Source organism: Vulpes lagopus, chromosome 1, assembly GCF_018345385.1.
Source record: "Vulpes lagopus strain Blue_001 chromosome 1, ASM1834538v1, whole genome shotgun sequence".
Taxonomy (NCBI): domain Eukaryota; kingdom Metazoa; phylum Chordata; class Mammalia; order Carnivora; family Canidae; genus Vulpes; species Vulpes lagopus.
This window is the reverse complement of record NC_054824.1, coordinates 48,353,116-48,375,840: the sequence shown is the minus strand read 5'-3', so window position 1 is coordinate 48,375,840 and position 22,725 is coordinate 48,353,116. Positions and strand designations below refer to the sequence as shown.

The 22,725-nt window shown below is 36.2% G+C and overlaps 1 protein-coding gene across 1 annotated transcript in view; it reads left to right on the top strand.

Annotated features, from left to right (window-relative positions):
- PRIM2 (DNA primase subunit 2) overlaps positions 1-22,725 on the top strand; it is a 308,059-nt gene that overhangs the window by 173,417 nt on the left and 111,917 nt on the right. The window contains exon 8 of the mRNA XM_041722454.1: positions 5,355-5,422. Within this exon, the coding sequence (XP_041578388.1) occupies positions 5,355-5,422 (68 nt within the window). The remainder of the gene's footprint in view (positions 1-5,354; positions 5,423-22,725) is intronic.

Here is a 22,725-nt window from a genome sequence, read left to right as displayed (position 1 = left end):
TGCTCAAAGCATGAATTTGAAAAGCTTTAACCATGAAATATATATATATAATATATATATATATTTACTTTTATTTTCATCAACTAATGGAATTATACACTTGCAAGTTTTTAGATTTGTCACACATTAGTACTTAATTAAATATCTGTTATGCCAATGGTAGGGGTGCAGTGCCCCTCAAGGTGCTATGAATGTAGTGGTAGCTGCTTGGGCTCAAAGAAAAATTTCAGGAGAAATGATGGAGCCAGCAGTCCCTAAAGTGAGGTTAATGTTCTGTTAGCAAAAGGTTAGCAGATAGCTTTAAAGAGCTTTGGAATAGCTTTATAACCTCTGCTTACCATGAAGAGATACATGTTCCTTTTGAAAATGCTAATTGTTTTAAAAGTTGAAAGCAAAACCTTTGGAAAACTCAGAATCTGCCTCAAAATAATTTTACTCAGGACATTGTCCATTGATTGAGGACTTGTCAGTGATTAAGACTTGAAAATAAGTTGCATTTAATGGGAAGGGATGAGGCAGGAATCAGATCATCGAGTATATATGTTCCAGAAACTGGAGTTATGGTAAATTTTACTTGACATGCTTCCATTGTGTTTTGTGGTGTTGGCAGAAGCTGGATACAGGCATATCTTGTTTTATTTGTGCTTTGCAGATACTGTGCTTTTGATTTTTGCAAATTGAAGGTTTGTAGGAACCCTGTATGGAGCCAGTCTATTGGTTCCATTTTTTCCAGTAACATTAGCTCACTTTGTGTCTCTGTCACCTTTTGGTAATTTTCATAATATTTCAAACATTTTCACTATTATATTTGTTATGGTGATCTGTAATCAGAGATATTTGGTGTTACTATTACTGTGCCCATAGAAGGCAGCAAACTTAATAAATGTTTTCTGTGTTCTGACTGCTTCTCACCAACCAGCCATTCCCCCATGTCTACCCTTGGGCCTCCCTACCCCCTGAGACACAACAGTATTGAAATTAGACCAATTAATAATTCTCCAATGGTCTCTAAGTGTTCTGATGAAAGGAAGACTCATTTGTCTGTCACTTTAAAGAAATGATGAAGCTTTGTGAGGAGGGCATATTTAAAACTGAGATGGGCCTAAAGCTAGGCCTCCTGTACCAGTCAGGTTGTGAATGAATGCAAAGGAAAAGTTCTTGAAGGAAATTAAAAGTGCTACTCCAGTGAACACATGAATGAATGATAAGAAAGCCTTAATGCTGTATGGGGAAAGTTTTCATGATCTGGATAGAAGATCAAATCAGCCATAACATTCCCTTAAGCCAAAGCTAATCCAGAGCAAAGCTCTCTCTTCAATTCTATGAAGGCTGAGAGGTGAGGAAGCTGCAGAAGAAAAGTTTGAAGCTAGCAGAAGTTAGTTCATGAGGTTTAAGATGCTGCCTCTGTAACAAAAGTACAACGTGAAGCAGCAGATGCTAATATAGAAGCTGCAACGAGTTATCCAGAAGTTCTAGCTAAAAGAATTCATGAAAGTGGCTATGCTGAATAACAGATTTCCGATGTAGATTAAAAACAGCCTTATATTGGAAAAAGATTGCATCTAGGACTTACATACCTAAAGAAGAAAAGTCAGTGCCAGGTTTCAAAGCTTCCAAGGACAGGCTGACTCTTTTGTTAGGGGCCAGTGCAGCTGGTGGCTGTAAGTAGAAGCCAACGTTCTTCATCATTTTGAAAAATCCTGGGCCCTTCAGAATTATGCTACATCTATTCTCCATATGCTCTATAAATGGAACTACAAGGCCTGATTGATAGCACATGTGTATACATCATGGTTTACCGAATATTTTAAGCCCACTATTGAGACTGCCTGCTCAGAAAAAAAAATTCCTTTCAAAATACTGCTGCTCCTTGACAACATTCCTTCTCACAAAAGGACTCTGATGGAGATATACAACAAGATTGTTTTCATGCCTACTAATACACTATCTATTCTGCAATCCATGGATCAAGGAGTTACTTCAAACTTTCAGTCTTAATTAAGAAATAACTTTTTGTAGGGTTGTTGCTGCCATGCATAGTGATTCCTCTGATGGATCTGGGAAAGTAAATGGAAAACCTTCTGGATAGGATTTCACCATTCTAGATGCCATTAAGAACATTTGAAATTCATGGGAAAAGGTCAAAATATCAACATTACTAGGCATTTGGGAGAGACTGATTCTAGCCCACATGGAGAACTTCACAGAGTTCAAGACTTAGAGGAGGAAGTCCGTGCAGACAGGGTGGAAACAGCAAGAGAACTAGACTTAGAAGGGGAGCCCAAGATGTGCCTGATTTGCTGCAAGCTCATGATAAAACTTGAACAAATGAGGAGTTACTTCTTTTGGGGCTGTACATAGCAGTTTCTTGAGATGGAATATACTTCTGGTAAAGATGGTGGGAAGATTGTTGAAATGACAGCAAAGGATTTAGAACATGACATAAACTTAGTTGAGGAAGGAGCAGCAGGGTTTGAGAGGATTGACTCAATTTTGAAAGAACTTCTACTTCTACTGTGGGTATAGTTGTATCAAACAGCATCACATGTTACAGAGAAATCATTCCTGAAAGGAAGAATTAATCAATTTGGCAAACTTCCTTTTGTTTTATTTTTAAAAATTTCCATAGCCACCTAACACCACTCTGGGTCAGGCAGCCACCATTGACATGGAGGCAGGACCCTCTACCAAAAAGATAATGACTTGCTGAAAGTTCAGAGGATGGTTAGTATTTTTTACCAGTGAAGTGTTTTTAAATTAAGTATGTACATTTTTTTTTGACATAATGCCATTACACACTTAATAGGCTACAGTACAGTAAAAACATAACTTTTATGTGCACTGGGAAACCAAAAAATGCATTTGACTTGCTTTTTTTTTTCTTTTCTTCTTTTTCTTCTTCTTCTCCCCCCCCCCCTTTTTTAAACGATATTTATTTTATTATGGTAGTCTGGAACTGAACCTGTAGTATCTTCGAAGTGCGCCTGTAGTCAGTGCTACTCATCCTATGCTCCGTGTTTCAGCAATGTGACTCAAAGGGAGATTTTAGGAGAATGTCTAATGAAAGAATAGGTGTAATAACTTCAGGCTGAAAGCCTAAGGGAATTATTAAATAATTTTAATTAGAGGAATGGTTGACTTTCATTTTGAAAATTTTACTCTGGCTTTGGTATGGAGAATAAATGAGGGAAGAGGCCAGAGTGGAGGCAGAAACGCCATTGAGTGGAGATGTATTAATAGTTAAGAAAAAGGAAATGAAGGCTAAGATTAAGGTAGAATGGACTTGGGGTGCTTGGGTGGTTCAGTCAGTTAAGTGCCCACTCTTGGTTTCAGCCAGGTCATGACCTCAGGGTTGTAAGATGGAGCCGGGCGTTTGGCGCTGTGCTCAGCAGAGAGCCTACTTCTCCTTCTCCCTTTGCCTCCTTTCCCCGTTCTCTCTCTCTCTCTCTCTCTCAAATAAATAAATCTTTGAAAGAAAGATAGAACTGAGTTGAGAAATATTTTCTATATGGAATGAACAGACATTTAGAAATACATTGCTATTACTGAGGTGTTTTTGTTTGCTTTCATTTAGAAAAGACAGTTTGATTAGAAAGCGTGCCAAATAGATTGACAGAAGTAACTGAAAAAGCACAGTCTGTCACTCCATCTGTTTTCAGAAAATTGACTTTTGAAATATCTAGATAAATTTTCTGTTTAGACCGTAACTTTGGTTCTGAGCCATGAAATCTCTTAAATGACATTTTGTTAAGGAATTTGACATTAGCAGATACAGGGTGCATTAAAGTATTAAAGTGTTTTGTTTATAAAACCTTGAAAACATTTTATATGACATGGAGTACTAGATTGAACATTTCTTAGAGATACTGAGAGTCCTTTGGCTGTGCTAAAATTGCAGCAGACTAATTGTCTGCTTTATTTTAAATTAGTTGATAACTGTTGACTTGTGTTAACTGTTGCCCCAAAGTGGGAATCTCTCTCCATTATTATTAATTAGATATAGTTAAATTAAAATGATTTCATAGGAACACCTGGGTGGCTCGGCGGTTGAGCATCTGCCTTTGGCCTGGGGCATGATTCCGGGATCCGGGATCGAGTCCCACGTCTCGCTCCTTGCAGGGAGCCTGCTTCTCCCTCTGCCTGTGTCTCTGCCTCTCTCTCTCTCTCTCTCTCTCTCTCTCTGTCTCTCATGAGTAAATAAATAAAATCTTAATAAAATGATTTCATATAGGGACACCTGGGTGTCTCAGTGGTTTGGTGCCTGCCTTCGGTCCAGGGCATGATCCTGGAGTCCTGGAATTGAGTCCCATCTCAGGCTCCCTGCATGGAGCCAGTTTCTCCCTCTGCCTATGTCTCTGCCTCTCTCTCTCTGTGTCTCTCATGAATAAATAAAATATTTTTAAAAATAAAATAAAATGATTTCATATATGGCATTTTGGTCAACATTTTTTCTACAAATATAGTATAAGGCACTTTAAAAGTGATTGTTTTATTTTACCTGAATACTGAAAATTGTTACAGCATAAGAAGGCTTTATGTAAGTACAGAGAAGAAAAGAGCTACATAGAGATATAATTAATATTATTGCAATAAACTATAGTGAAGACTAACATTTTCATCATACACTGTCAACCTGAGGTATACAGTATTTAAGAATAAGGCTTTGAATCTACTCTTTTCTAGATCAGTTTGGGGTCATATACCAATATTAAATACTTTGAGTTACTTTTGTATGTTTAAAATATATTTTTGTTTTTGTTTTGTTTCTTATAGTAATGTGGTTGTCAAAATGAAAGAATGCATGGTAGTGTGTGTGTGTGTGTGTGTGTGTGTATGTGGTGTGTAACCAGTTCTGCATGTAACCAATTTCACAGTGGCTTAGCTATAAATGAAAGTCTCTCTCTCCCCAATTTCTTCATCATCCCAGGATTCAGTGCTACAAGGTTGGTTGCTATAAACTTAGAAGTTTTTCCATTTTTATTTACAAAGATAATATTTTTATGACCAAAAGTTTTCTCATGAACTCATGAAAAGATATTCTCAGGATATTTTCCACCTAATTCTTTAACTTAATTCTTTAATTCCCTTTTCTTTACTTCTGAACTCATGGCATACCCTATAAAACTTAGGGCCATATAGTTAGCTTTACTCATATAATGTGTCTACTTACCATACAATTCTTTAATTTAAAAAAGAAAAACAAAAGTACTTATGTTTTAAGTACTTCCTCTCTTTCAGCTCCACTGTCCCCATTTTACATTTAATGTTTAATGTTTATGTTTAATGTTAATGTTTAATGATATACTCCGTATTTGGTCTTTGCTGTTTTTACTAACCCTATTCTCTGCTTTTAGTTAACAGCCAGGTCCTTGCCTGCTGTGCAGTCTGATGAGAGACTTCAGCCTCTACTTAACCACCTCAGGTAATATGAGAGCACACTCTTGTTAATGCTTATAATTGTTAAGTGCAATAAAGTGGGTAAAGTATTAGGTGATAAAAACCCCTTCAGTTACTAAAAACTTAACAGTTTTTCCTTGCTTTAATTCTCTAATTCTGTGATGTAAATTGAAATTCTTAATATAATAAATACACTTGCTACTCTTGACTTTAGGGTAGTGTTGGAGGCTTTTTAATTCAATGACAGTGTGTAGAACTAGTTGTCAAGTTTACGTGAAAACGAACCAAAGTGACTAACTACAGGAAGATCTCAAAGGAATGAGCTGTCTCTTTAAGCATAAGCTAAAACATACCTTTGGGACCCCCCCCCCCCCCACATGTTATTGGGAATAGATGAAATATATGGAATTTCTTTTCTAAATAAAAAAAATAATATATTCTCATTATTTAAAAATTTATTTTGAAAGTACAGGAAAAGGAAAAGAAAACCCCATCGTTACCACTCAGAAGTAGTATTTCTTCCTTCTGTGCTTGCTGTTTTAAAACCTAGTGTTGAGGGGATCCCTGGGTGGCGCAGCAGTTTGGCGCCTGCCTTTGGCCCAGGGCGCGATCCTGGAGACCCGGGATCGAATCCCACGTCGGGCTCCCTGCATGGAGCCTGCTTCTCCCTCTGCCTGTGTCTCTGCCTCTCTCTCTCTCTCTCTCTCACTGTGTGCCTATCATAAATAAATAAAATTAAAAAAAAAATAAATAAAACCTAGTGTTGAAATTACACTTTTATAAAAATTACTGGTTTTTTCATTTTAGAACAAACATTGTAAGACTTTTATTAGCATCTCTTCAAAAACATTATTTTTAGTGACTGTGTGGTATTTTCTCATATGGCTGTACTATAGTGTATTCATCTCCTTCTAGGGGCATGTATATCATTTCCAGTTCTTTTTACTTGTATAAAAAAAATGCCAAATGTTAATCTGTATCTGTATTTTTGGTCATTTTCTTAGCATAGGTTTTCAGAATTGCAGTTACTTTGACAGAGCATATGAGCAATTTTAAAGATTTAAGTATACACATTTCTTTTTAAAAAACCTTATTTTACTTTTATTTTTAGATTGTACAAGGTTGCCCACAAGATTGTTACTGTACCCTGAACAAGATTTAGGACAGTTAAAACCGTTGCTAATTTAATAGTTAATCATGGAGGTAGCATTGCGATCAAGTACATTTCATTGATGATTATTAAGAATGATTTAAAAACATTTTTTCATTTTGGAGTAGGATTCACTATTTGCATATTTGTTCATTTATTGATAGCATCTCTTGATTACCCTTGGTATTATATCCTTTAGATGTAAAGGATAGTAATTCTGAGTTGTATTTGTTATTACATTTTTTTCTGAAAGCTTTTTATTATGTTGCATTATCCAGTGTTACCTACATTTTCAGTTTTATGTAGGCAAACACCAGTAGTGTTTTCCTCTGTGGTTTCTTTTTATTTTATTTTTTTTAGTATGGCCAAGAGACCTAAATATAGAGGGAGAAAGTTTTTATTAAATGGTTGTATGTCACTGTGCTATTTTATATTGTGTTGAATTCTCATATTGATAGCACATGTGTTCCTTCCAGTGGGTAGAAACAGACCAATATGTCATGAATTATAAAGTAAGTTTGAGGGCCAATTTCCTGTTGCTTGCACTGGTATGCTAGTTCCCTTTGACTAACCTATTTTGAGAAAGTTTTATTCTTGAATTTAATGTCAATAATCTATTGATTAGTGGCTTAGCCCATGTCTGTTCTAAACCACCTGTTTGCATGTGACTTCTTTAGCCCTCCCTGCCTCCCTTCTTTCCTGAATCCAGTCAGCAACCCTGAATCATCCTGATGTATTCCATCCTGATCTCTGTGGATCTCTTCAGAGCCTACTTCTCTTTCAAGGTTTTACTCCTATGTCCTTTCTGCTTCTTCTAAAGGTCAAAAGGCAATATATTCAAATCAAAAGTAAAGCTTAAGAAGTAAAAGAAAAAAATGAAATATTTCAGTAAATGCAAGTAGTACATATTGGTGAATTTTAAACTCTTGTCATATTTAACATATTTGTGTTATATGTAAATGTGTATGTTACCGTTTTGGGGATTTACCTTTGCACAGAGCTCAGTTAGACAAAATTCATTGAAAATGGAAGGAGACTAGGATCCTGCCATTGTGTCAAGAACCACAAAGTATGGCTTTACAAGATTTCTTCCTCAGCTTTTATGTGTTTGGAATCTCAGTCACTTATTTGTCAGGATTAGAAAATTGATTTAATTATACAACATTTTGAAAAGTGTGTTTCAAAAAAAAAGTGTGTTTCAAGAAGTCTAGTGGTTGTTTTTTAAAAAATGTATTTCTATAATTATTTAATTACAGTTACATTGCTTTCTGCCAAGGACCAAGGTAAGAGTGGATAAATTGTCCTCCTAGGGACGCCTGGGTGGCTCAATGGTTGAGCGTCTGCCTTCGGCTCAGGGCGTGGTCCCAGAGTACTGGGATTGAGTCCTGCATCGGGCTCCCAGTGGAGAGCCTGCTTCTCCCTCTGCCTGTGTTTCTGCTTCTCTCTGTCTCTCATGAATTAAAAAATAAAGTCTTAAACAAAAAATTGTCATCCTAAAAGTTGGTGAGAAATGTCAAAACCAAACAGTGAATCTCTGAGCTAAAGAATGAGCAACAATTTGAAATGGGTTTTGAAAGATCTGAGCATTGCTAATTGTGTTTTTGAATTACAGCATGTAAAGTAGATTTGGCTTTAAAATTTTAAGGAGTCAGATCCAATAGTTTAGAGCAGTTTTGATCTGAGCCCCACTTCATATTTTAACTAATTTGACCCTAGGACAGATGTTATTGAGAATGGGTGACTCAGAGAATAGGTTGTAAATAAACATTGGGCATGTGCTTGAAGTGTGAGAATGGATAAAAAGGTAATTATAGAAAATTGGCCTTACTTGCCATGTAATCTGCCCTTTTTTTATAGACATATATTTGACACACAGTGTTACATTAATTTCTTTGGACAATATAGTGATTTGACTAGTGTATAATTATGCTGTGCTCACAAGTGTAGCTACCATCTTTTTATTCTTTTAAAACTTAGGATATTTTCATTCAGAAATTCAAATGGATATTAATTCTAGTATCTTTTAGTATTCTTTATTTTTCCTTCTCCCTCCCCTCTGTTCTCTTTTCTGCCTCTTATCCTTCTCTACAGGAACTTTTCCTTCCCAAACACTTTTTAATTCTGAATAATTGTTTTGTTGTTAAGGATGGTCCAGACTAACATTTCATTGAATTGAGTAACATAAATACTATATATGGTTTTAAGTTTCCTAGAGCACTGAGTTATGTTTGAGTTACTTCCCCAGTGCCGGCGTCCTGTCAGTCTGAATCTCCTGAATATCTCTCTTTCTGTTGTAATTTCTTATATATTCTCCTTATTATGTTCTTTGCACTCTCTAAAATGTTTCATATTATTGCCAGAGTGATTATTTTATTCTGTGTCTTAAAATCTTTCTCTGTATCCCAATTTCATTCCAGATGAAGTCTGAACTTCTTAGCCGGGCATATGAGGTCCTTCTGGAAAGGGTTGCCCTGACTCTTTGAACGCCTCTTTTAGTACTGGTCCCCTAACTTCTAGTGCAACCAAATGCCTTGAAGTTCCTCTACTACAACTTGCTGTTGTTTACCTCTGTGCCCTTGAAAATATTTTTTTCTTCTGCCTGGAATGTTCTCCCCTCCCTCATTTTTGTAACTCACCTAACTTTCATTTGTCCTTTAAGACTTAGCCACAAATTGAACACCAATAAAAAATAAGTTTATAAAAAAAAAAAAAAAAAAGACTTAGCCCATGTTACCTAATCTGATGAGTTTTCCCTGACCATTTAAGTTTGCAGCAGGCACACTTCCCCTGAGTCTGAATCTGATGTTTTTATCTATGTTTCCATAATACCCCCATGGCTACTTGTTTATTACAGAACAAATAATGTGGTCATCATTTATTTACTTTCTGATGACTCCATTATAATATGGGCTCTTTATGAGCTTGTAAAATGACTTTCATATTTGTATTTCCAGTGCTGGGATAGTATCTGACACATGATAGGTATTCATTATGTGTTTTGTTGAATGAATGAATGAATGAATGCGTGTTACAACAGTGATATTTTGTTGTTGTTTTCTGCATGGTGTTTTTGTATTATATAAGTCATATTGTCATACTGCCATAATTTCTTTGTGTAGAACCTGGTTCAGAAGATATAAACTTAAATGGCTGAATTTCACCTCTAGTTAATGCTTGATTCTGTGCAAAATGATGGGATCTCCTTCTTCCACCTCAGTATGGTAATTGTCAGCTAGAATTTAGATTAACTACTGACACATCTCTTCAAGTCCTTGAAACTTGCACAAACTGTACATTCGCTTAGGGCTTTCATTCTCTGTGGAGTTCACTCAGGACTGGTTGCTAGGCAACCAGGGCTAGATGCTACATGTAATATGCACCAACTCATGTTGCTTTTTTATTATTATTAAATGAAATGGCTTCTTATTTTATTACCATGTCAGAGACATCTGTATGGAGGGTGGCAGCTGATGTACATAGTTTGACACTTTCTGTTGTACAGAGTAACCTTGTGATATGCGTTTCAAGCATATTGAATTGTTTTTTTTGGGGTGCTTAAATGTAATGTTTTTCTTTTTACCTTCCTTTTGCTTAGGTCAAAATAGAAAAGGATACTATGTGATTTGAAAGGTTCTAATGATAATCTTGTTATGAAAAAGTAGTCATCATTGATTTTCATGACCCATATAGTTTAGATGTTACCTAGAGGAGATAGACATTAGGTGTTTGAGACTGAGATAATTATTAGGTCTGATTTTGTTTAGTGCCCCTAATGATCAAGGAGGAATGATGAATGGCATTTTAATTGAATTTATCAATAAAACTAATTTGGGAGATGATACAAATACCTGTAAAAATTAAAGTAGCAATACAGAGAAATTCTCAAATCATTTTTATAGGACTTAGACACTCAAAGAGAATTAGTGTAACACTTTGCCGTCCTAATAAGTAAGCTAGGATATTACTTAACAATATATATTATTCTGAAGATGTAGAAGTGCTATATTCAGATTTTCTTAGTTGAACCTGGTTCTCTAGGTAGAAGTTAAATTAAGCACAGAGAAACACTTTGCTTCAATATCTTATAGAAATACAAGCCTATTTTTATTAATTTGTAGTGTCCATCCATTCATCAGTAACTGAGTGCTGATTATGTGCTTGGAATAAAAAAAAAATAAGGCTCAGTTTCTGTTCTCAAGGGATTTCTAGTTTTGACTTTGAGAGATAGACACTTAAACATGGTGCAAAATTTGTAAACCTTTCTAATAGAATTAATCATAAAATACATTATTTTACTATATAGACTGTGTTTCTCATGGAATGATTTTTTAAAAAAATTTTATTTAAAAAAAAATTTATTTATTTATGATAGTCACAGAGAGAGAGAGAGGCAGAGACACTCAGAGGGAGAAGCAGGCTCTATGCACCGGGAGCCCGACGTGGGATTTGATCCCGGGTCTCCAGGATCGCGCCCTGGGCCAAAGGCAGACGCCAAACCACTGCGCCACCCAGGGATCCCTGGAATGATTTTAAACAATGGGGTCATGACTTAGTTGTTTTGGATTCCATACTCCCTAGCGCAGTAGTGGCTCCCGGGGGTACTGCCATTGGACTGAACTTTATTCTCACTTGGGGGATGATGTTGTCACTAACGAAGAAGGAATATAAAGGAAAACTAGGGGATTAAGGAATGAATATGGTTGCTGACATTACATGTTCAGTAGTTTCAGATATTTTAAACTTTAGGTGCCTGTGGAACATATCAGGGGAATGTTTAGTAAGTAGCAGAATACAGACCACAGTTTAAGAGTAAGGTTTAGAGCAGAGAGAAACATTTGCTAATCATCAGTCTTTAGGTGGTGGTTAAAATCAGGACAATGGCTGATATCACCCAGGGAGAGAGTATAAAGTGACAGGGGGACATGGCCCTGAATAAAACTCATATATAGAACATCAGTGTTCAAGTGACTTTTGATGGCAATGATGAAGGTAGGAGATGGATGGACTAAAAGAGAAACCAGTAAGAAGTGGGGAGGAATCTTGAATGAAACAGAAACACAACAAAGGATAGCGGGATCAGAGATGCTAAGGGAAAGATTTCAAACAGAAATAGTAAACACAACCAAATGCTCAGAAAAATCAGATTAGAACTACATAATATCAGTTGGATTAGGCAAAGTGGGAGCCACAGGTGGCTTAGCCACACCATTATAATGGTACTGATAAGAAATTAAGGAATGAGAGATTAAGCTGTGGAAATACAGGGGAGGGTAGGCTACTCTTGGCAGAGCAAGGAAAGAAAGAGGATGATATCTATGAGTTTCCTAGTTGAAGAAAATCTTGTATTTTTTTCCTTATGATTGGAAAGGTGAACATACTGGTTAAGGGGAGAATGAGGTCAGTGGAACTAAGAGGAAATAATTGAAGGGGCAAGTTTTTAGAAGAGGTAGGAACAAATGGGACCAAGAAATCATACTGGCTAGAGTTTACAAAGTACTTTCTAACTTGGCTTTTTATAGTTCAGACCATCTCATCCCATGAGACCATCCCATGATAGATGGTCCTTTATTATTATTATCCCTATTCTTATTTTAATTTATTTTTAAGTGATCTTTATACACAGTATGGGGTTTGAACTCACAACCCTGAGATCAAGAGACACATGCTCCACCAACTGAGCCAGCCACATATGCACCCCTCATTATCCCTATTTTAAAGTTTGGTGATGGAGCCTCAAGAGATTCACGTTCAGGTTCAGCTGATCAGGTTCACCTGATTTTTCAGGTTTTTTTTCTTTTTCAGGGTCTATATTTCCCTTCCTTCAAAAGAAATGAATGGATTGTTTAATAAGACTGCTATTTTTTCAAAAGTGATAGCAAGAACTCCTCACTTGGAAGAACTAAGCTTGCTTAGACTTACAAAAAAAAAGTTACATTTCAAAATGTCGGAGAGAATTTGTGTAAATCATCATTTCTACTTTCCTCAATGCATCTAATATGAGATGTATCATCCAATAGGTTATTAGATGATACACTGTGACTCTACTGTTAGCCTCATCCATCACTGGATGTTCTAGAGTAAATTGTATAGTGTACTAATTTTTAAATTTGGAGATATTTAAAGGTCTTGAGCTATATTCCTATCAATGTAGAAGTTTATTGTAAATAAATATCTTTGTTACCCTAATTATAGTACCCATGGGATAGTATTTACAAAATGGTATTATACTATCAAGGGCTTATGTTAAAGATTATTTTTATTATGTCACTTAAAAATAAATATGAACAGGTTAAAATAGAAAGAAAGAGGAAAACTTGCAGTTCATGTGTTATAACTTTATTTGTATGATTGAAATTTTTTTTCCTTAAAAAATAGCACCTTTCCCTGCAGTGTATTATGTCTTCTTCCTTCATCCCCCTACTCCCAAGATATGAAATGAATGGGGCCAGAGTATAATAGATCAGTTTAATAGTTGCTCTTATTTAATGTTGTACCTCAATTAAATAATAACTAATTTAAAAAAAACTTGTATTTGTTATGTTTCTCCTAATTTTGTTAGCATATTTCAACCCAACAATAAATTAGAAATCAAAGAAGGATAAAATAAGCTAGCAAAGCAAAATACTGCCTATAGTAAATACTTGGACTGTATCACATGGAGTAACTGGTAATGCAATCTGAATTTGTAAACAGATGTTTATATTAACGTTTATTTTAAAATCATTTAAAATGATGAAAGCATCTTCCTTCATTTGGAATTATTACAGACCCCTTTGGTAAATTTGTTTCCTAATGCAGTACATTTGGTTAATATGTACCCATTTCTATTTACTTCTATCAGGTTCTTGCTGTCACAGATTTTATATCAGAAATGCAATCTCTGTGAGAGACTTTTCCCCAATATCCATAGTGGTGCAGTTTTCTGTGTTTCTTTCTGGATTAGTTCTCATTTTGAAATCAGAAAATTGTGTGGGCATTCATGTGCTAGAAAAAGGTTTAGTGCATAGGATCTTCCACCAATTGAGGGCTGAAATGAAAGTCTCATTCATGTGTCCATGTGTTCTAGTTGTTTCTTAGCTCTGTCCCATCACCTATTCCAGCCTTTGGCACTACTTTGAACTATTTCTTTCCTTTCTTACGTGGGATGACACAAGCTTTTATATAGCTCAGTGATTATTGTGAAAGTGTTCTAGGTGCCTTGTAAAATACTAATAAATTAGAAAGAATATATTCTTCTCCATTATTTATTGTCTTTGAATTATTCTTTTCCACTTCTGTAGAGAATGTTCACACCTCCTTAGAAATCTGTTCCGCATGGGGAATGTTCATGTCTTCTGAGAAATGTGCCTCTTAGAAATGTACAAAAAGCATTTGTTAAAATCAGCTTCTTGTTGTGTGAAGGGCATTCTAAAGGATACTCTGATTGTATACAAAGGAAACTAATAGATGTGGTCCATTAAAATGTTTATATTCTGACAAACAAAGAAGACCATTTTATACACACACATATACCTACACACATCTCCACCCAAAGGTGTACTGGAATAATAATCACTGCAGCTTTATCCAGTAGCATAAATAGAGGTGGGAAATCTTATCTGCGAGGGGTGGTATCTGGATGCAGGTTATGTTACAAATTTAATGCCATTTAAGTGTTTCTGATGCAATTTATAGGCGCAATAAAATTTGGCAAAATAGAAGAAAAGAACTCCGCCTTACTCATAAAACCATTGCTGGGCTTTTGTTGTAAGCTCTATAATTTTATGTAATTATATATAAAGTGGTTAAACTTAAAAAAAAAATCCTTTTCTGTTAATATGTCATAACTAGGTATAAAATTTATTTCCATGGTCCAATTTTAAGTGGCTGTAGTGGCTTCAATTGTAGACAATTGAAGATATGTCTGTTTTTACTTACCATTCCCATTTTATTGGGGGTTTATGGGTGCATGTGTGTTTCATTTTTGGTTGAATAAACCTGTAAAGAAAAATTAAAGAGTGTTAGTAGCTTCTGTACAGCCAGATGAAGTCAACCGGTAGAGGAAATGCCATGTTGACTTCACGATGAAAGAATTTTAACATAGGTGTTTCCGAGCAGACAGAGATAAGAACCAAGAGCAGCAGCTAACTAGATGGGGCATAGTTTTGAAGATATAAGAGAATTTATTATCCTAAGAGTGTCATGTTGCCCAGGCGAGAAAATGACAGAGTTCTTAAGAAGTGGAACTACTACTTGAAAAAGATAGAATTCAGGAAGCTGAATTTTGAGCCTTATTAATGCATCTAGATTAGAACCTTCTATTGTAGCCGTTATCAGGTTACCATAAATTTAGTAGATTAAAACAACACTCATTATATCATTCTATAGGTTAGAAATCTGACATGGGTCTCATCGAGATAAAAATCAAGAGGTTAGCAGGGCTTTTGGTCCTTAGTCTAGGGAAGAATTTGCTTCCAAGCTTATTCATAGTGTTGGATGAATTGAGTTCCTTAGAGTGGGTGGGACTGAGGTCCTTGTTTCCTTGCTGACTGTCAAGGTCCTGTCTTTGCCCCTGCAGACTGCCCACATTTCTTAGGCTTTCCAGGAGCTGCTGGAGGTCTCTTTCTGGTACTTGGATGAGGGTCCTGTCACAGAGCCATCAACCACACATCACATATGACCTCCTTAGGCTTCAAACCTCTCCAACTTCTGCTGCATCTTTCTGCTTCCATCCTGAGAAGAGCCAAACCTCGCATGATTAGATTGGCCTATATAGATACACAGGATAGTCTCCCCATCTTAACGTCTTTAACCATAACTGCTTCTTCATGGTCTCTATTGCCTTGTAACCTAACATATTCATAGGTTCCAGGGATTAGAGTGCAAATGTCTTTGGAAGGGCATTGATCTGTCTATTACAGTGAGGGCATTTCTTTTGGGGGGTTGAAAACAGCTTTTGTATTACTTTTCATCAGTTTTACAAGTAAACCATCACTCTTAATTTATATAGAATATTAAATTTCTCTGGGGTTTTTTAGATAGGTTAATTCACTTTGCTGGCGTAACATGTTTTAAAGTGGAAAAAAGGATTAACAAATGATTTACAGAAAAATAAAAATAAAATTATATTTACAGAAACCTAAATTAGTTACTGATTTTCTTTTTAATGATGTGGAAAAAAAATAGGAAGATCTTTCCTATCTGTTTGACTTGCTCTGTAGCTATGGCAATGTGTACCCTTTGTAATGAGATTGTGCAGCCTTTGTAATGGCTGTGCCTTGTGGAAGTACTTTGGTATGAGAGCTATTTAGTAAATACATGGTCATAAACCTTTTAGCCTTCTAGGAGTTTGTTTTATTATTACTTATTTAACATTTTTAGAGAACTTCTCGGGGCAAGACTTGGTGCTAGGTTCTAAGGATACCTACTTAACTTCTCTTATAGGGCTTAACGATCAGAAAACAGTTAAAGAATTTTAACTAAAGTAATTACAATAAATCATAATGATTGTTAGCATAGTAGAGATAGGGATTCTGTGGAGTACATAGTATCATAGAAATAATGAAGCCTTGCAGAGTTTTTTTGTTTTTGTTTTGTTTTGTTTTGTTTTTTGCAGAGTATTCTTGTACCTTATCTATAACTAGAAGTTTTAGGTTTCTGTTAGCTGCCTGACTCCATAGTTTCGTAGGGATTTCTGGATTGTGGATGCTGGTAGTCTTCCTGGAAAGCAAAATTTATGATTGCTTATGATTTTCAAGTAGTTTTATTATCTTCATTTATTTTATTAAGTTTCCTATTGTTCACTTAGTGAATTTCTTTAAAACATTGATTGTCCTCCAGTTAAGTAATAAAGAAAATTAGTTATTTTACAGTGTGTTAGGCATAAAGTGCTAACAAAGTACAAAATGATGATGATGCTATGTGAAATAACTTTCTTAAAAAGCCCAAGAAAACATTGTGGTAGTAACTAATATATTAGCAGCTAAAAATGATTTGTTTAGTGCTGTACTTTCTGTAATGATGGAAGTGTTCTGTACCTGTGCTAGTCCATCCAGTTTTATTCACAAAACAAAATTCAGTGAACTGGGCTGAGGAAAGACAGACTGCTAATACTCACTAAAGGTTTAATGCCCTCTCAGTTGTTTATAACTACTATTTAGAAAGAAGTTCTCTAGAAGATAATGCAAAGTGAATTAAAAAGCTCATTTTTAATTGAGCTACCTTGGTCTGTGACCTACTACATACCTACAATCTCAAGGAGGCTTCTAAGGTCATCCATCAAACGAGCCTGAGTCTCTTCTGAGATCTTACAGAGGTTTGCTCCTAATTACCTGATTTAAAGCCCATCCCCCAGTGCTTTATGATATTACCTTAGTCTTTTTTTTCTTCACAGAAACATCACTAGCTGAATGACCATTTTTATTCTTTCATTTTTTTAAATGTTTGTCTGCAGCAGAAGCTCCATGAGAGCAAGAAATTTGTCTACCTTGTTTACTGCTGTCTTTCCATCACTTACAGCAAGGCTGGCCAAATAAGACCTCAGTAAACACTTGAATGAGTGAATAAATGGGAGAAAACACTTTCAGGTTTTAAAATTTTACCTCTTGCTGGGGCACCCGGGTGGCTCAGAAGTTGAGCATCTGCCTTCAGCCCAGAGCCTGATCCTGGAGACCCTGGATCGAGTCCCGCATCGGGCTCCTTGCATGGAGCCTGCTTCTCCCTCTGCCTATGTCTCTGCCTCTCTCTCTCTCTCTCTCTCTCTCTCTCTCTCTCTGTGTGTTTCATGAATAAATAAATAAAATCTAAAAAAAATAAAAAATAAAAATTTACCTCTTGCTTAGTTTTTTTTTTTTTTTTTAAATTTATGATAGTCGCACAGAGAGAGAGAGAGAGAGAGAGAGAGAGGCAGAGACATAGGCAGAGGGAGAAGCAGGCTCCATGCACCGGGAGCCCGATGTGGGATTCAATCTTGGGTCCCCAGGATCGCACCCTGGGCCAAAGGCGGGCGCTAAACCGCTGCGCCACCCAGGGATCCCCTCTTGCTTAGTTTTTAAAGCTACTGTTAAAAAAAAAAAAACTTCAACTAAATAAATTTTAAAGACCTTATTGGCTTTATTCAGTAATTCATGAATCAGGCAGCATCCAGTCTAATAGAAATGAGCTACAAGGAACTATACAGAATGAAAGACCTCTATAGGCAAAAGGGAGTAGGAATGAGGAAATTATACTAGATAAAATGAGGCTTGATTATTGCAAGGTCACTTTCCTTTAGGGCATGGCAGGGGTCTGTCAGGCAGATAACTTAATAACTCGTACTGATTAGGTGATTCCTGACTGTTTTAAGATTCCATTTCTGGGAAAGCTGAAACTGTAATTAAGTCTTAGTTTCGTGTTGTGAGTGTAAGTGACTCCATTTTGGACCTGTTGTCTTGGTTTTTTTTTTTTTTTTTTTAATTTTTATTTATTTATGATAGTCAGAGAGAGAGAGAGAGAGAGAGGCAGAGACACAGGCAGAGGGAGAAGCAGGCTCCATGCACCGGGAGCCTGATGTGGGATTCGATCCCGGGTCTCCAGGATCGCGCCCTGAGCCAAAGGCAGGCGCTAAGCCGCTGCGCCACCCAGGGATCCCTGTTGTCTTGTTTTTAACACTACTAAATGTTGAGAGTGAAAGAGATGGTAGTTGGGACAAAAAGCTGGTGGCTTTTCTCTCATTTCCAAGGAAGGATTCTGATAAATATCCACTCTACCTTTGTAGAAATTGAGTGCTGGCTTTGTCCTTTGGGGATTTGGGATTCTTTCATGAAACCAGGAACTGATCATGGAGGACTGGAGTACTTTCTATTCCTCAGTGTGACCTCAGAAGGGAAACCCTTTTCCTTCTCCCCAATAAATGCAGATATCGAAAGTGTGTATTTAAAAAGTGAAACAAAGTAAAACCAGAAGTATTATATACCTTGCTATTTTTATCTATGAAATGAAACATTTAAACATTATGAACCAGTATAAATGGCTATTGAAGACCAAAGAAGCATACAGGGAAAGTATGTGACTTCTGGACTGTGACTTTTAGTTTGTCTTCATTAGCTGTCCCTTTCATCTCATCTTTCTCCCACTTTCTCCCCAAAACCTCCAAAACCTTGTGACTCTACTGTTCTTAGGGAACAGATGTGAGGGGTAATCCTAGAATGCCACAAACTTGTGTGGCAAACTTGATAGCCAATCTCAGAAGCATTCTATACTTTGTAAATTATTTGTGAAATTATTTGTGAGGGAATGAGAAGATATCTATCAATTTTTAATATATTCATTCTACTGGATGTTAGAACTTTATTCCATGGTCCTCCCATCCTTCAATTTTTCATTATTACTTTCTCAGGTGACCTTTTTTTAAATTGTCATTTGACTATTTTAGATCAACACCAAATCAGAACATCTTCTCTTTAGGAGGGTCATTAGACTACCAGAATATACACTAAAAACATAAAGGAATATAAAATTTTTACTTATGAAAATAGAGATATTTGGTGGGGGCTTTAAATTTGTATATTGAGGGGCGACTGGGTGGCTCAGTTGGTTAAGCATTTGACTTTTGATTTTGGCTCAGGTCATGATCCCAGTGTTGTGAGACCAAGCCCCGTGCTGGGCAACATGCTCAGTGCAGAGTCTCCTTGACATTCTCTCTCTCCCTCCTCCCCCTCCTGCCGCCCTCCCTTTAAAAAATGTGCGTATTGAAAATACCTATGTAAGGCTATAGTTTGTATCTTCTAAGGATGTATGTATTTTACTTTTTAAATCAATTTTATTGAGATATAATTTATATACAATGAGATCCACTCATTTTAAGGGTATGTAGTTCAATGACTTGACTTTTGTAAGGTAGAGGTTTTTTTTTTTTAAGATTTTATTTATTTGAGAGAGAGAGAGAGCTTGAGATGGAGAGATCACAAGCAGTGGGGATAGGTAGAGGGGAAACAGACTGTCTGCTGGTAGCTCAATGTGGGACTCGATCCCAGGACCCTGGGATCATGATGTGAACTAAAGGCAGACGCTTAACTGACTGAGCCACCCAGGCACCCTTAGAAGTATTTTTGATAAAGAAATGAGGTGCAGCTTTCAGCTGTCTTGTAGTTCATTGGATTATTGTAGCTTAGAAATTGGAATAAATAGGAAAATATGAAAGTGCGAAACCAACCTAAATTACAGTAGAAGTTATTATAGTTCCTTCCCAATATAGGAACCTACATGATCTTGATTTTTATTGGATATGTGAATCTCTTGGAATCATACAGATTCTCTCAGTTGTCGAGAAATATAGATCATTTACACTGTGTATTGGCTGGTGGTAGTTTTTTGGGGGAGTTTTTTAAATGCAAAGTTGAGTAAACTTCATGCTTAAGGAAAAATAATTTACGTTCAGTTTATAACAGAGTTTTATTGATTGTGTTCTCGTTTGGAATAACTGCAGGGAAAATCACCAGGGCTAACACAAGTTGGATACCATTTACTAGGGATTTAGCTTATAAAAAGAAACTCATTTCAATTTCAGTGGTGACAGCTGTTGAGTGAATTTTCCTGTGATGTCCTTCACAGCAGGAAATGATATATTGTAACTTCATCTTCCTTGATATCTTACCCACCCAACAAATCCAAACTGCAGGGACTAAGCTTTCTAAATGTCTGAGTAGCCTAGCTTATGTGGGCAGACTATTTTTTTTCAACGTCTAAAGTGGGTAAAATTGTGATTGCAAAAGTGGATATGTGGGTGATATACAAAACCTTTGTTTCCTCTTTCCTGAAATTGTTTTTCCATTTGTGCCATGATCACACCTGGCTTTATGTGAAAAGTTTGTATTGGCTTGGTATGCTTTTATAGAATGATGTAGGAGATTACAGTTTATTTTGAAAGATGTATTAGCTTACTTTTTAATGGTTCAAATAAATGTTTCTTTGATGCAGAGATCAGTTTTGATTACTTGTGATGCATTCTTCACTGCTTTTTTATTTTATACCAGTTTTTAGGATATGATAAACTATAGGCTGCCAGACAGAAAGAAGTAAATAGTGTTAACCTCTTTAGATTCAAGAGTACTGGGAAATGCTTGACAAAGAAAGGAAATAGGTTTTACATGCTATTGTTTTATGACCCTCTGAATCTATCTGTTGTGGAGGAAGGAGGGCAGAGAGGCATTCCCTGAGGATGGCAGATGAATTCTCTCCAGTCTGGCCAAGTTTTGCTGTCATCCATATTCATATCCAACCTATCATGCATGGCTTCTTACAAATGGGAGAAGAATGGACAGTTATAATTAGATGTTGAAGTGGGCAGGCAGCCCCCAAAACTCCCAAATATAAATGTGTCACAGTACCCCCCCAACCCTGTGAAGAAACATTTCAGTTTACCTCCAAAATAATGAGAATTCAAGATTGCTTTCCTAACACTGTAGGTGACAAAAATGTGGCTCAAGTTTAAAAACCTGATTCCTAAGTGAAATGTGAAAACAAGCATATTTGCAATAGACTTGAAGCACTTCCTTTAGTGGACGCAATTGCAGTTTATATTCTGCTTATGACTAGCAGAGACCATCTTGAAGTCAGGATAAGTAAGTTGGCTACTATTACAGGTATGCCTAGTACTCAAGAGAGTCATTTGATTGCTGCATGTTGTTAAGTCCTCCTGCTCATTGTGTAACATTGCATGAGAGTCACCCGAACCAAATGTAACCTTCATATGTAATTTTATGTACATGTATAAATATTTATTTATTTATTTATTTGAGGGGGGGGGGCAGAGAGAGGGAGAGACTCTTTTTTTTTTTTTTTTTGAGGGAGAGACTCTTAACCAGGTCCCATGCCCAGTGCAGAGCCTGACTCAGAGCTGGATCTCATGACCCTGAGATCATGACCTGAGCTGAAATCAAGAGTTGAATGCTTAACTGGCTGAGCCACTTAAGTGCCCTATAATTTTAGAATACCTAAGTGAAATTAATATCAATAGTCTTATTTAACTCATATCCAAAATACCATGTCAATATGTAATTAATATGAAAAATGTTTAATGAAATGTTTTACATTATTTTTTTCATACTAAGTCTTTGAAACCCATGCATATTTTACATTTATTGAACCTCTTAAATCAGACTAAGCTACATTTCAAGTGCTTAATAATCATAGTTGGCAAATGGCTACTATATTGGACAGTGTAGCTCTACAAGACTGGATTCCATTGAAATCTCATATTCAAGTTTGAATTTTTATACTTTGAAAACTTTCCAAGGATGTGCGTGTAGACAAAACTTTCCAGATCATGAGGTTATTCAAGAACATCTAAATTCTCTTACTTCAAGATTAAATATTTTATATGTTAGTATAAAGAAGGTAGGGAAGAAATGTATTTTTTCTCATATTCAAGAGAAGAAATTGGTGAAGGTTAAGAATAGAGAAAACCAATAACCAAAATGTTTAAATGTCATAAATTTAGGCCTGAATAATCATGATGATAATGATAACAATTTGAGTAAAAAAATGTTGTGATAAACTGTTTTAAAGATACCTCATGGGATCCTCATAACAGCCCTTTTAAAACGGTACTTTTGTGATCCTTTTTATGATCTCTGTTTACCAGTGAGGAAACAAAGAGAATAAAAGGTGTTTACCAAGTCACACAGATGGTGAGTGTATGCAAACCCATGACTAGTGGCTTCTGAAACTTGCGGTTGTCATTACTCGGCTTACTCTGTAATTATTCTGTTCTGCCTGCATGTTTGCCTTGGCTAAGTGGACCTTACTCATGCAAACGCAGAGTAGCTGCAGCTAATTCCTAAAGTGTTGAAACTATTCTGGGACTCCTTGTTTACTTCCTCAAGTTTTCATTCCTGGTCAGAAAAGGAGAAAATGATTGGAGAAGTGATCACCCATGAAAAGCTGACTTTGACCTCTCATTTTTGTCAGTTATGTCCTGTGGCATTTATGTCACAGTAGTGGAGCTTGTGAATACCACTCTTGGAGTCAAGGTGTGATGATCCATCTTCTGCTAACGATCAACACCACAGCATGAGAAGCTTTTTTTTATTTTTCTTAACCAGCTAATCTTGCAGTGAGACTCACAAATCCACTCTCATGTAATTTCTTCTTTTCTGTTTCCAGCTCTCAGTTTCAGCACTCAAAAACAATTCCCCATTGAGTACCTAAGTGCTCATATT